Source organism: Lithobates pipiens, unplaced genomic scaffold (assembly GCF_037356315.1).
Source record: "Lithobates pipiens isolate NorthernLeopardFrog02 unplaced genomic scaffold, aLitPip1_a1.2 Scaffold_28, whole genome shotgun sequence".
In the NCBI taxonomy this organism is placed as follows: Eukaryota; Metazoa; Chordata; class Amphibia; order Anura; family Ranidae; genus Lithobates; species Lithobates pipiens.
In genome coordinates, this window is record NW_027507789.1 from 72636672 (window position 1) to 72652695 (window position 16024).

General features: G+C 46.7%; 1 protein-coding gene across 2 annotated transcripts in view; it reads left to right on the forward strand.

Moving 5' to 3' along the window:
- The window catches only part of PIP4K2B (phosphatidylinositol-5-phosphate 4-kinase type 2 beta), a 371685-nt gene extending 357829 nt beyond the window's left edge, over window positions 1–13856 (forward strand). For both annotated transcript variants that reach the window (XR_013263536.1, XM_077459404.1), the window contains one exon: window positions 13609–13856. Coding sequence is in view for 1 of the 2 variants with exons in the window: in XM_077459404.1 (XP_077315530.1) it covers window positions 13609–13641 (33 nt within the window). In the remaining variant the exon portion in view is untranslated. The remainder of the gene's footprint in view (window positions 1–13608) is intronic.
- The last annotated feature ends 2168 nt before the right edge of the window (window positions 13857–16024 follow it).

Genomic DNA, 16024 nt, shown 5'->3' on the forward strand with positions numbered 1-16024 from the left:
GGTCACCCCCGCCGGTCACCGCAATCCCCGGTGGCCGCAGAGGGACTTCAGCCTCCTTGCAGGGACCCCGGGATGGCGTGGAGGTCCAGGGCAAGGGTAGGCCCCAAGATGGCGGCGGCGGTCCGGCGGGCGAAAGTAGGCCGCAAGCCCGGACAGGGCTCGATCGGCCGAGAAAAGCCACAAAAACCTCCCGGAATGGAGCGGGAGGGCTCTAGCACTTAGCGGGGAGAGTCCAGGGCTCTCTCCCCGCTCGGATCGTCCCGATGCTGGCGGATGAAGCGGCGGCTGTGTCGGAGCTCTGGCACAGCACGTCCGCTCCCGTCGACTTCCGGTCACGCCCCCCGAGGTACAGTCTTCTAATCATTCACAACCTACTAGTTCCACAAAGGTCCTTTATAAGGACTGGTAAGGTATAGGGTACTACAGTACATAGGGTTGAGTGAGGTATAGTCTGCGGTTCCTTAAGGACTGGTATAGGTCCACAATATATAGTCCCCCAAAGACACTACCACCAACAACACCACCACCACCACATACCTTCCTCTTGAGTCACAGGAATTATTTTCTGATCCATATCAAGACATTTCTGATGCGCAGCCACTCTTGGCATTGGATCAGGAAGAGGAGGTAGCAAGAACCGCCACTCAGCAGTCTGACGACAGTACCCAGATCAGCCCAAGGAGGAGGTTGGTCCCCGGTGTTGCTGCCTACTCCAAGATCTCTACTTATAGCGGTGGGGAAGGTGACGTTGATGATGACGTGTCTAGTGATGTCACGTGGGTGCCCACAAGAGAGGAAGAGGAGGGGAGTTCAGAGGGAGATATGGACAAGCAGATAGGGAGGAGAAGCAGGAATAACTTGCATTGCACAGGAGGGACAAAGCAGACTGCTAATGTATCAGGAGTGAAGTATCGACCATGTACGGTCACATCTGGCGCTCCCAGGACGCCGGCACATGGCTCCGCAGTGTGGGCTTTTTTTAACGTGTCCGCTGCTGACAATAGTGTTGCCATCTGCAATCTTTGCAGTCAACGCATTAGTCGCGGTAAGCCCAACACTCACCTAGGGACGACCGCCTTAAGAAGGCACATGAGCAGCCATCACCGAGCCCAGTGGGAGCAACGGAACACACAAAGCCACACTCCAGGCTCTCACCGTCCAGCCTCGTCTTCTACTTCTCCTCTCTCCTCACAATTGTCCTCCACTCCACCTTCCATCACGCCAAGCTCACGTTTTTCTGCAAAAAGGCAGGCTTCCGTGGGCCTAATGTTCGAGCGTAAAAAAATAATGACGCCGGATAACCCTCTTGCCCAACGGTTGACGGCTGGCTTGTCAGAACTGATAGCCCCCCAACTACTGCCATATAAACTGGTGGACTCGGAGGCCTTTCGCAAATTTGGGGCCATTGGAACCAGAGGCGGATCCAGAGTCTAGCCTCGGGAGGGGCACTTCTATAAAATATGTTTTTTTGGGGGCAATTTATATGGGAAATGGCTGGTATTGGCACTTCAATCATTACGGCACCATGGCTGTTATGGTGTCAGGATGATTGAAGCACATTATTTCTATTAATACATTGTAATATAAAATTAAATGGTTCAACTCACCATAATGCAGAATCAATGGGAGCCCTGAGGGTGTCTTTTGCCATGTCGCCTGCCACCAAACGTGGATTGTCACTTGCCACGTCACTTGTCACCAAATGCCAATTGTTACTTGCCACGTCACCTGCCACACATTGCGGATTGCCACTTGCCACGTCACTTGTCACCAAATGCGGACTGTTACTTGCCACATAGCCTGCCACACATTGTGGATTGTCACTTGCCACGTCACCTGCCACACATTGCGGATTGTCACTTGCCACGTAGCCTGCCACACATTGCGGATTGTCACTTGCCACGTAGCCTGCCACACATTGCGGATTGCCACTTGCCACGTCACCTGCCACACATTGCGGATTGCCACTTGCCACGTCACTTGTCACCAAATGCGGATTGTTACTTGCCACGTAGCCTGCCACACATTGCGGATTGTCACTTGCCACGTCACTTGCCACACATTGCGGATTGCACTTGCCACGTAGCCTGCCACACATTGCGGATTGTCACTTGCCACGTAGCCTGCCACACATTGCGGGTTGCCACGTAGCCTGCCACACATTGCAGATTGTCACTTGCAACGTAGCCTGCCACAGATTGCGGATTGTCACTTGCCACATCGTCTGCCACACATTGCGGATTGTCACTTGCCACGTCATCTGCCACACATTGCGGATTGCCACTTGCCACGTCGCCTGCCACACATTGCGGATTGCCACTTGCCATGTAGTCTGCCACGCATTGCGGATTGTCACTTGCCACATCACCTGCCACACATTGCGGATTGCCACTTGCCACGTAGTCTGCCACACATTGCGGATTGTCACTTGCCACGTCACCTGCCACACATTGCTGATTGTCACTTGCCACGTAGCCTGCCACACATTGCGGATTGTGACTTGCCACGTCGCCTGCCACACATTGCGGATTTCCACTTGCCACGTAGTCTGCCACACATTGTGGATTGTTACTTGCCACGTCACCTGCCACACATTGCTGATTGTCACTTGCCACGTAGCCTGCCACACATTGCGGATTGTCACTTGCCACGTCGCCTGCCACACATTGAGGATTGCCACTTGCCACGTAGTCTGCCACACATTGCGGATTGTCACTTGCCACTTCACCTGCCACACATTGCTGATTGTCACTTGCCACGTCGTCTGCCACACATTGCGGATTGCCACTTGCCACGTAGTCTGCCACACATTGCGGATTGTCACTTGCCACGTCACCTGCCACACATTGCTGATTGTCACTTGCCACGTAGCCTGCCACACATTGCGGATTGTCACTTGCCACATCGCCTGCCACACATTGCGGATTGCCACTTGCCACGTAGTCTGCCACACATTGCGGATTGTCACTTGCCACATCACCTGCCACACATTGCTGATTGTCACTTGCCACGTCGTCTGCCACACATTGCGGATTGCCACTTGCCACGTCACCTCCCACACATTGTGGATTGTCACTTGCCACGTCACCTGCCACACATTGCGAATTGCCACGTAGCCTGCCACACATTGCGGATTGCCACTTGCCACATAGCCTGCCACACATTGCAGATTGCCACTTGCCACGTAGCCTGCCACACATTGCGGATTGTCACCTACTGTGTCACTTTTCTGCTAAGGTGTTCTTTTGTTGAGTCCAGAGTGAAGATAGGCAGCAGAGAGATGATGTAATCTCTCTGCTGCACACAGCTTCCCGCACAGTGAGGGCGGAACTGGAGGGATGCAGGGCAGTGAGAGATGATGTCATCTCCCTGCTACCCTGCCCGCTGGCTTCCTGATTGGCCAGCAGCCCTCCTAAGCCACCCAGCTGCCCCCCCTCACCCGTCCACTCAGCGCTGGCACCCGTGGAACCAGCTGCGCTGGTACCCGCGGAATATTCTCGGAGGGGGCAATTGCCCCGTTGCCCCCCCTTGAATCCGCCGCTGATTGGAACACCACAATGGAAGGTCCCAGGAAGGAAGTACTTCTCGGAGAAGGGCATCCCAGAGTTATATGGCCATGTTCAGCAGCAAGTGAATGTATCTCTGGCACACAGTGTCGGTGCCAAGATACATCTGACCACAGACACATGGTCTAGCAAACACGGGCAGGGAAGGTATATCACTTTTACTGCCCACTGGGTGAACCTTCTGACGGCCGTCAAGCATGTAACCCGTGGCACCCGTGTAGATTTGATTTTACCGCCACGGATTGCATGCAGGCCTGGCTCTTTTAATCCTCCTCCTACTCCATCCTCCTCCCTCTCCTCCTCGGCTGACTCCTCCTTTTCCGCTGCTAGCGTCTCTTCCGCTGCGCCGCCCAAGCTCCCCAGAACCTATTCGACATGCCAGGTGAGACGTTGCCATGCCGTGCTGCGTCTGTTGTGCCTGGAAGCCAAGAGCCACACTGGCCTGGCACTCCTTTCAGCTTTGCGTTCACAGGCAGATCAGTGGCTAACACCGCTCAATTTGACAGTTGGTAAAATGGTGTGTGACAACGGTGCCAATCTGCTTAGCGCATTGAAACAGGGCAAAATTACGTACGTGCCATGCATGGCACACGTCTTAAACTTGGTCATGCAGCGATTCGTTGGCAAATACCCTGGGGTCCAGAACATCTTGCGGCAGGCAAGGAAAATCTTGGCCCATTTCAGAAGATCTTACACGGCCATGGCTCGCCTTGCTGACATGCAGCGGCGACACAATCTGCCGGTCAGACGTCTTATTTGCGATTTCCCGACGCGATGGAACTCAACCTTCTATATGCTTGATAGGCTGCTCCAGCAGAAACGTGCAGTTAATGTCTACCTGCGGCAGAACAGGTTCTGGGGAGCTGGGGTTTTTTTCACCGCGCCAGTGGCTGCTCATGCGCAATGCATGCAGACTACTGCGACCATTTGAGGAGATCACCAAACTGGTCAGTCGCAGCCATGGCACCATCAGTGACATGGTACCTTATGCCTTCTTTATGGAGCGTGCATTGCGTCGTGTCATTGATCAGGCTGTGGAGGAGCAGGAGCGGGAAGATGAGGAAGTTGCAATGCTGGATGAATTCCCGGGGGGCTACTCTATCTGAGACAAGTGAACAACAGGAGTCTGAAAAGGAGTCAGAGGAGGATGGTGCCGGGGCGGATGAGGAGGAGTAAGAAGAGCATGCTTTAAACCTTTCTGGGATCCCTGTTGTTGTGCGTGGATGGGGAGAGGAGAATGAAGAGGACGACATTATCCTGGATGATGAGCAGGAGCCAGGCCACCACACCGCTTCCAGTTTAGTGCAAATGGGGGCCTTCATGCTCCAGTGTTTTAATAGAGACCCCCGTATAAAAAGCATAAGGGTCAAGGACCAGTACTGGGTGGCAACGTACTTAGACCCCCGGTACAAACACAAAATAGCGGAAATGTTACCGCCGTCACAGAGGGCTGTCAGAATGGAGCACTTCTGGCCTTGCTTCGAGAAATGCTGCATTCTTTTGAAGATGTGTTGGTGACTTCGGATATGAGGTCATTCTTTCAGCCGACCCATCGACAGGTGTCATCCGGATCCAGCATCGGGGAACGCCTAGACCGTCAGGTGTCCGACTACATCGGGTTAACGGCCGATGTGGACGCTCTGAGGAGTGATGAACCCCTGGACTACTGGGTGGGCAGGCTTGACCTCTGGCCAGAGCTTGCCCAATTTGCAATCGAACTGTTGGCTTGCCCCTCGTCCAGTGTCCTGTCCGAAAGGACGTTCAGCGCAGCAGGGGGATCGTGACCGATAAGCGTACTTGCCTAGCTCACGACAGTGTTAACTACCTCACATTTCTAAAAATGAATGAGGCATGGATCTCGGAGGAATTCAACACATGTGACCAGTAGACCATGTATATGTCTATAAACAATTTTTTTAATCGAGCACACAGACCTTCTTTCTTCATTTGGCTCACTTCCTTGTCCAAAAAAAGCACACCGTACTATATGCCCTTACCCTCCTGTTTGAAGAGGTTGAGCGGTGTCATATTTCTACTGGGGCTGCTTATTATGAGGGGCTCCCACCATCCCTGTGCTGTGCTGAATTCCCCCTGGGGCTGTACCTCTGCTGTGCATATTATGAGGGGCTCCCACCATCCCTGTGCTATGCTCATTATGAGGGGCTCCCACCATCCCTGTGCTGTGCTGACTTCCTCCTGGGGCTGCTTATTATGAGGGGCTCCCACCATCCCTGTGCTATGCTGACATCCTCCTGGGGCTGCTTATTACGAGGGGCTCCCGCCATCCCTGTGCTGTGCTGACTTCCTCCTGGGGCTGCTTATTATGAGGGGTTCCTGACATCCCTGTGCTATGCTGACATCCTCCTGGGGCTGCTTATTATGAGGGGCTCCCACCATCCCTGTGCTATGCTGACATCCTCCTGGGGCTGCTTATTATGAGGGGCTCCTACCATCCCTGTGCTGTGCTGACTTCCTCTTGGGGCTGCTTATTATGAGGGGCTCCCACCATCCCTGTCCTATGCTGACATCCTCCTGGGGCTGCTTATTATGAGGGGCTCCCACCATCCCTGTGCTATGCTGACATCCTCCTGGGGCTGCTTATTATGAGGGGCTCCCACCATCCCTGTGCTGCGCTGACTTCCTCCTGGGGCTGTACCTCTGCTGTGCATATTATGAGGGGCTCCCACCATCCCTGTGCTATGCTCATTATGAGGGGCTCCCACCATCCCTGTGCTATGCAGACTTCCTCCTGGGGCTGCTTACAGTGCAGGTGTCAGTGCTGTATATCACGGTGCTGGTGTCAGTGCTGTATATCACGGTGCTGGTGTCAGTGCTTTATGTCACGCTGCTGATGTCAGTGCTCTCTATCACGGTGCTGGTGTCAGATCACTCTATCACGGTGCAGGAGTCATTGCTGTATGTTACGCTGCTGATGTCAGTGCTCTCTATCACGGTGCGGGTGTCAGATCACTCTATCACAGTGCAGGTGTCATTGCTGTATGTCACGCTGCTGATGTCAGTGCTCTCTATCACGGTGCTGGTGTCAGATCACTCTATCACGGTGCAGGTGTCATTGCTGTATGTCACGCTGCTGATGTCAGTGCTGTATATCACGGTGCTGGTGTCAGTGCTGTATATCACGGTGCTGGTGTCAGTGCTTTATGTCACGCTGCTGATGTCATTGCTCTCTATCACGGTGCTGGTGTCAGATCACTCTATCATGGTGCAGGTGTCATTGCTGTATGTCATGCTGCTGATGTCAGTGCTCTCTATCACGGTGCTGGTGTCAGATCACTCTATCACAGTGCAGGTGTCATTGCTGTATGTCACGCTGCTGGTGATCATCTCCTGCACCCTATTCTTTGCCTACCCTGACCTTCCCTCTCCTCCATTGCCTACATGCGCTACACAGTCCTGAATTGTCACAATTTCACATATAAAAAAAGAATGCTTGTAGTTGTCGATCCCAGATTCACCTCATACATGTGCTATGTCATTGGCCATGTGGTGGGACTATGTTTGCACAGCTAGTAATTATTTTGTGGCTGCAAATTTGACCTGTAGGTTTGCAAAGTTCGCCTCCCATTGAATTCAATGGGGCCCGTCGCGAACATTACGGTTTGCAAACTATCGGCCGAGTTCGCGGTCCGCGTTCGCGAAATGTCCCATCGGAAGTTCGTCCATCACTACCCTTGATATTGAACAAAGAGAGAGACTAGAAAGCCCTATTACTACTAATGAGGTTCAGACTGCTATAAAGGGACTAAAATTACATAAAAGGCCTGGCCCCGATGGCTACTCGGCATCGTATTATAAAAACTTTGAGCATATTTTAACACCAGTCTTAACCAGAGCCTTCAACTCCCTTCTGCCGGGTCATTTATTTCAGCCTGAGTCATTATCTTCTATTATAGTTCTGTTACCTAAACCACGATCAGATTTAACTATCTGGTCTAATTATCATCCCATTTCTCTCCTTAACTTAGACATTTAAATATTAGCTAAGGTCCTTGCGTCTCGTTTGAATAATTTTATAGGTCACCTAATTCATCAAGACCAAACGGGTTTTATACCCAAGAGACAGGCAGGAGACAATATTAGAAGAACACTATTACTTATTCAAGCCGCTAAAAACAGATGTATCCCAACTTGCCTTCTATCTTTGGATATCAGTAAGGCTTTTGACTCAGTCACCTGGCCTTATATGCAATTTACTCTCAAGAAATTGGGTTTTGGCAATAATTTCCTGACTTGGATCTCTTCCCTCTATAACAATCCCAGGGCGTATATTAAATATGCAGGTTATAAATCAGCAATAATAGACATCATAAGAGGCACAAGACAGGGTTGTCCCTTATCCCCACTACTTTTTGCCCTACTTATGGAACCTTTGGCACAATTAATTAGATCTAACCCAGATATCAAAGTTATTGAACTAGGTGAGCATCACCATAAACTGTGTCTTTATGCGGATGACATACTTATTTATCTATCTCATCCCCACATTTCTGCCCCAATTCTTCTGCGAATATTGGATACATTTTCACATATTTCCGGTCTCTTTGTATACCCCCCCCAAATCAAATGCATTGAATATTTCTATAAAACACTCTGACCTATTACAGGCTCAATCCTCTCTACCTTTCAATTGGGTTGATCGCCAATTACCATATTTAGGTGTACACCTTACATCCTCACTTTCTGATCTTTGGTCCGCACTACCACTATCATGGATGGGTCAGATTAACGCAATAAAAATGTCAATACTACCTAAGTTTTTATATTTATATAGGGTACTTCTCATTTCCATACCTTCATATTTTTTACGACTCGCACAGTGTAGAATTATGTCTTTTATTTGGAAGAATATTAAACCCCATATACCTAAATCCACTTTATATCTTAGTAAAACCAGTGGAGGCTTGGGGCTACCTAACTTCGCTTCTTACTACTTTGAAGCTCAACTATCAATACTCCCTAAATATCATTCAACAGAAGACATACCTTTATGGGTATTTATTGAAGCCATTGATTGTGACCCCATATCAGTGGCCAATCTACTATGGATTCAGCCAAAGGACAGATCGCATCTGATTAATCCTATCACAAAACATTCATTGGTTATCTGGGATAGATTTGGTAGTTCATGTAAATTACAATCAGTACATAATCCACTTCTTTCCTTTCTAGGGAATCCATCTTTTTATCCTGCATGGACATTTCCAAAATCTTTTTCAGCATGGTCTTCTACTAATCTGACTAGATTCTATAAGCTTTTATCCTCAAATACCTTTCAAACATTCCCTATGCTATGTACAAACTACGGGCTCTCAAACAATGAGATATTTCGATATCTACAAATTTAAAAATTCTATATGTCTCTTATTGGGTCAGGTTTAGCACTTAGTCAGATGTCTAAATTTGAACATATTTGCATAAGTGACCCACATGTTAAAGGTTTAATTTCATATGTGTACCAAACCCTAATTACTACCCCCAATGAGGTACTTCCATCATATTCTGTTAAATGGGCACAGGATTTGGGTCGAATATTTAACAACAATGACTGGTTCAACATTTGGTTAGCTACTAAATCATCATCTCCCAACTGTTATGCTTTGGAAACTAACTTTAAAGTTCTGGCACGATGGTACCTAGTACCAGCAGGGATTGCAAAATTTTCTCCATCTTACCCTAATCATTATTTTAGAGGTTGCTCCTCTCCTGGTACTCATTTTCATATATGGTGGGATTGTCCGGTGGTGCAAGAATTTTGCAATAACATATTTGTAATGGCCTCTAAAGCTTTAGATATCTATATTGCCCCAGACCCAGCTATTGCACTTTTAAATCTCAAACCAGATTCACTCACACGGACACAATTCAAACTACTTGTTTATATTAATACGGCAGCTAAACAAACCATAGCGGAAGCCAAACACAGACTGAACAAAGCTCTCATTTTTGATAAAATGACAGCTATTGAAAACAATAATATTAGTAAATTTCACATGATTTGGCAACCATGGGTTAAACATTTCTTTCCTTCTGATTTTGACCAGTCATTGCTGTTCCCACAATAAAATCCTTGTGTATCGCTGTTGTGCTATTGATTCATGTCATGTACCCGGTCACTACCTCGAGAGTTTTCATTTCATCCCTTTTCTTCTCTCTTTTCCTCCTTTTCTATCCCTCTTCTTCTTTTTTTCTTTTATTTATGTTTTATATTTCAAAAGTTGGTTTATTTCTCATCAACATAGAGAATCGATCTCTCTTTTAGAGAGTCTATTCTTCAAAACTTTCTTTAAATACTGGTTGTGCTGAGCTAAAGTTAACCAGGAAAAGAGTTTCTTTTTAATTATATCTGCCCCCACCTGTTCACAGCTTGAACCCATTTGGGGTGGACAGGTGATCTGGAGGTATATTTCATTAATTCTCTCATATAGTTCGTTCCTGATTTAGTTCAGTACTTATAATATTATAGTATACAATCTCTATGTTACTTATACTTTCACTTATAACATACCTAATCTATGTGATCAATACCTGATTATAACTATATTGTTAATTTACGATACTCGTGATATGATGCTCGTTATGATCTGTAAACTTCCCTTTTTTTTTTCTCTTGAAATTCAATAAAAAGATTTAACAAGGAGAAAGAGAAATATATATATATATATATATATATATAAGAAGAGGAGTAATTACAAGAAATTTGAAAAAATATGGAAGCAATGGCTAGAGGTGGAGTACCCCAGAATAAATGTAGGTGACTAAGGAACGATGGGATGAAAGTGGGCGAATGAAAGAAGAATGAGAGGTATGCATGGGATGAGGGGTGAGAAAGGGAAGGCAGATAATGGAGAGAGAACAGATCGTTTCTATTCTTGTGGTTATTCTTTATGTATTTCTAATTTACTTTTGTTGTATAATGACATGTACATGATTTATGAAATGTGGTTACATAGAATAGAAACCAAATGTATTTTCTTAAGGGATAAAAAGAAAAAAATATTTAATAAAAAAAAAAACTTGCGCCGAACAGAGGTGGATTTTTAGACTTAACGCCACCCAACCTCCAGGTCTCAACACCTCCATTTCCTACAGACCCTTTTTGGAAGGCTTTTCATCTGATGGCTCGGAATGGGAACCCCATGATTTGCCTCTCTAGCCTTCTCATCCACATCCTCCTTTGTACATATTTTATTGGCTTTTATTGCATATATCCATATCCTCCATTTAATAATTTTCTTCATTGTCCATTGAATTCTCCATGTTTTATATTTTCACATGCCCATTTAGTACAGTGTTCCCCTTCTCTCCCTCCCCCTTTTTTTTCTCATACTTTCATTCCTCCTTTTTCTTACTGCTTCCTTCTGTATTTCCCCCTTTCTTCCTCTCTGTCTTTCTGACACCTCTCTTGTTCCACCTGCCTCTGTTTTTCTATATGCCACACCATGCCTGCACCTCTGGCTCTGCCAACCAGGAACCCGGGGGGCCTATTCTGGCTGGGGGTTCTCCCATTGTGTGTCTTCCCCACTCGATGCAGGGGTGCCGCCTGCGGTGATGTTTTCGCTGCTGGCGGCATCCCCATTACGGGAGTCCGGGCGTTGCTCCTCTGACCCGCTCTTCCGTTTCTGCATTGTGGGCCTCTGACACGGGCGTGAGTCCCCGCCCCCTGCGCCTGACGTCAATGTGCCAGGGGTTGCACGTGTGGGTGTGTACACTTCTGGGCGCGATCACCACGGGGGCTGGTGCACGCGCCACTGGCTCGGGGGGGGGGGGGGCGTCTCTTCAGACACCTGTATGTTGTTCCCGCTGATTACGGCGGGACAGGCCAGCCCGCCCATTACCCCATAAATACTCTTTCACTACCCTCTGCATCAATCCTGGATCTGTGCTGCTACTGCACTAGGACATCCACCACCGCCATTCCATGCCTCTCAGCCTGGGACTCCTTCTGAGGTAACTCCTGTTGGTTGTTACTGCTACCTTTATTTTTCTCAGGGGCCCTCTCTAGAGATGTGCATACTGGGGAACTGTCATCCCCAGTATCCCGACTTCTTTACCGTTCTGTCTTTCCATCCACATTTAGCCTTCACAGTTACTCATTTTTTCTTTCCATCCTTTATATTTCAGACTGGTATTCCAGTCCTTCACCGGACCCTGTGCCCGGTCCACTTTTTGCCTACATCGGCAGTCGGGGTTGTATAGGGAGCTAGGTATACCTTACCAATTTCCCCACACTGGGACCATCTCTCATACCTCTCTGTGTCTCCCTTTCCACTCCCCTCACTGGTAGCCACCATACTTCGTGTTGAGTGGAGCAACTGTTGCCCCCAATCTTCATCACTGTCCAGCAGGACCCTATACCCCAACATTAGGATGTGTCCCCAGGTATGTATACAGCATTTAACCTAGAGGGTTATGTACTTTCGGGTTCTGGGCATCTATGGCCTCTCATATTAGTTCTGCTTATTCTTTCTCATATCCCTCTCCCATTCTAGGGTGTAGAGGGCGACTCCCCAAGAAGCACCACTTTTACAAGGTGTCGCGCCCTCTGTGGGGAATTCCCTCTCTCCACTCGGGCCCCTCCGGGCCTGACGCACGCGGCCCTCCTCAATCCAGTCCAGGAGCAAGCATTAGGATCAGTGGAAGGAGGAAAATATTGCACTAACCAAAAAAATTAATGTGAAAACCAGCAGCTACATATGAACATAACCAAATTCATAAATAAAACTAAAAAATATAATGTAGCGCTAAAAAGTACTGTGAAAAACACATGTGACAAGTGATAAAAAAGAAAATAAATAAAGTCCAAATACTAAGTGAATATAAAGAGTCCTTAGAATCCACATAGGACATAGGATGTGATGTTTCACATAATATGGAAGCAAAAGAGTGATCTTGAAGATATCCTAGGGCAGTGGATTCTAGGTAGAAACTAACAAGATGGGTACTCTTACCGAAACCATGAGGTCATACGTGCATATAGAGATAGATGGATCCCCACAGGTCTACCAGCCGTTGAAATTACTGTAGGTCCTCTGGTCATAGGAGGAATGATCCGTATCACAATTCCAATTCCAAAGAACAGCTTCCCATAGTGTAAATGAAAAATATCAGATGGCTGATACTTTTAAAATAAAAACGTGATCACATAAAAGATGCCCCTGTTGAAGTCCTATGGGACGAAATGCGTAGGGCATGGTAGTCATGTTCCCTGTATTGCTTTCTTTTATGTGATCACGTTTTTATTTTAAAAGTATATTTTATACCCTGTGTTCGCTGATTTTATGTCAATAAACAGCCATCTGATATTTTTCATCTACACTATGGGAAGCTGTTCTTTTTTGTCCCCTATGTGATCCTCTATATGAGTTCGGCCTTACCTACCATCCTTGTTTTTGGTTGGAGTTGATTTTTTCTGTCCATTCCATCGGGAACCCGGAGAAATTGGAATCATGTTGACGATACGGATCATTCCTCCTATGACCAGGGGACCTACAGTAATTTCAACAGCTGGTAGACCTGTGGGGATCCATCTATCTCTATATGCACGTATGACCTCATGGTTTCGGTAAGAGTACCCATCTTGTTCGTTTCTACCTAGAATCCACTGCCTTAAGATGTCTTCAAGATCACTCTTTAGCTTCCATATTATGTGAAACATCACATCCTATGTCCTATGTGGATTCTAAGGACTCTTTATATTCACTTAGTATTTGGACTTTATTTATTTTCTTTTTTATGACATGTCACATGTGTTTTTCACAGTACTTTTTAGCACTACATTATATTGTATTAGGATCAGTGGTTAGCTGTCGCTGACGGTTTTTTCTCCTCCCTGTTTTTTAATATGTTTCCTACATGGATGCAGGAACCTATAATGCTCTCAAGCAATACTTTATGGTCAGTACTGATCCTCATACAAAAAATCCTTTTATAATGAATAATCTTTCTGCTATATATATTTATGTGAATGTTTTGTACCTTCTTTTTTTGTTTATTTGCTCATAAAGTATTCCCTTAATTGCAGACACATCTGTACCATGCTGTTTTCAATCAATGACCCTGAAGAAGAGTTTTTACTCGAAACGCGTTGGGTATTCTCCGTACATGTAGTTTGCATGTCTAATGGAGCTTAAAGATTGTGACTTTTCCATATTGTATTGCACTTTTTGGTATATTTTGCATCCTGTACTATTTTTTTTTTCTGTGATTGTAGATTTGTAATATTTACATTTTTTCTCACCTTGTTTAAAATAAACCACATACTTTTTACCACTTTAAAGTAGCTTTTTTCCCATTTAAAGTCCCATAAGAGGAACACCCCTCCATTGGACCTGCTGATTAGTCCTGACAAATGAAATCTTCTCCTGCCTGCGTAAGTGTAAACACAGACGGGGAAGTAATGTCATCTCTTCTCGTGGAATTCTCGTGGAACATCTCAGAGTAAGTTGCACCAACACTACACTGGCACGTAGGCACACTTGTCACTTTCCGATTCCCCCCCCCCCAGTTAACCCCTTCACCCAGTGCAGTGTTCATATTTTTTTTGATCACTGTACTGGTGTCATTAGTGACACTAATCAGCGTTAGGGTACTTATTAGTAGCCCCAGATAGGTATAGGGACCCCCCAATAAAGGTTTAACCCCTTGATCACTCCGTCATCATTGATCACTGTATTAGTGTCACAAGTGACACTGGTAGGTTAGTTGTTTTGTTTTTTTAGCGTCAGGGCACCTGCCGTATATTACCTAAATAAATGTTTAACCCCCTGATCACCCGGCAGGTGATATCAGGTTTTAGCGTCAGTCAGGATCTACGTTGCCCCAGGCAGCGTCAGATTAGTGCCAGTAGCGCTAACACCCACACGCGCACCATACACCTCCCTTAGTATAGTGTCTGATCCATACTAGCGTCCCCAGTAGTTTAGGTTTGCCAAAAATGCAGTGTAAGCGGGATCAGCCCAGATACCTGCTAGCACCTGTGTTTAGCCCCTCCGCCCAGCCCACCCAAGTGTAGTATCAATTGATCACTGTCACTTACTAAACACATAACTGCAGTGTTCACAGAGACAGGCTTGATCCCTGTGACTGCTAACAGTTTTTTTGGTTACTTTGGAAACAGTCGCTGACAGGTGTTTGTTTTTTTTGTTTTTTTACTTCGAGTCTCACTAGTATACCAGTAAATTTAGAGGCCAAAATGTCAAATAAAAGGTACACTAGTTTAGAGGCCTACACGTTTAAGAGCATGACAGATGAGAGTGAAGAGTAACTTGCCCATCTGTCAGATTCAGGCTCAGACTACAAACCCGTAGACAGCAGCAGCACCCTGACAGATAGCTCTGATGACGGAATAGTAGTCCCTGCCAAGGTCAGGCGTAACCGACCGCGTTCTTTTGCTGTTGTTGAGGTGCAAGAACCACAGGGCCTCGTATGGAGCAGAGAGCCAGTAATAGTGCTGCTCATCCTTCTGGTGAACTGACAAGCACTAGCAGCCTAGTACATCCTGGTCGTAGTCAAACCAGCACTGCAGTATCACGTGGTGACGTGGCGAGTCCCATAAGTGCAGTTCAAGCTGGTGAGGTGGCTCGCACAACTAGTGTCCCACAGCCACCAAGAAGACAAAGACAGGCCTATCGAGCCCATAGTGCCCTTCCTTCTGCATTTGCAAGTCCTAATTGGGAGCCCACGACTTCTACAGCACCCGTACTTTCCCTATTCACTGGCCAACCCAGAATTCAGGTGGAAATGGTTGATTCTAATTCGCTGTTTTTCACGTAAGATTTGTAGAGATCTATTGTGGACTAAAACAATTTGTATGTTGGTCTACTTATCGCCACTTATCCCCATTTGACGCTTGCCAGAAATGGAAAACCTATTACGGTCTCCGAATTTAAGACCTTTCTGGGCCTATCCCTCCTCATGGGCATAACTAAACAAAGTGAGTTGCAGTCATATTGATCAACTGACCCAATTCACCATATGCCCATGTTCTCTGCCTCCATGACCAGGACACGATACAAGCAGATCTTGCAGTTCATGCATTTTAATGACAATGAACTCTGTCGTCCTCAGGGTGACCCTGGTTATGATCGGCTCTACAAAATTCAGCCCCTTGTAAACCACTCCAACCAGTAGTTTGCAGCCTTGTTTACTCCCAATCAAGTTGTCTGCGTTGATGAGTCCCTGATTACGTTTTCTGGCCGCTTGTCATTCAAACGGTATCTTCCTAACAAGCGTGTCAGGTATGGGCTGAAAATGTATAAGCTCTGTGACAGGGCCACAGGCTATACATATAGTTTTATGGTTTATGAGGGAAAAGATAGTTACGTAGAACCGTAGAACTGCCCAGACTACATAGGGAGCTCTGGTAAGATTGCGTGGGACTTGGTGTCACCCTTAATCGGAAAAGGGTACCACTTGTATGTGGACAAGTATTACACAAG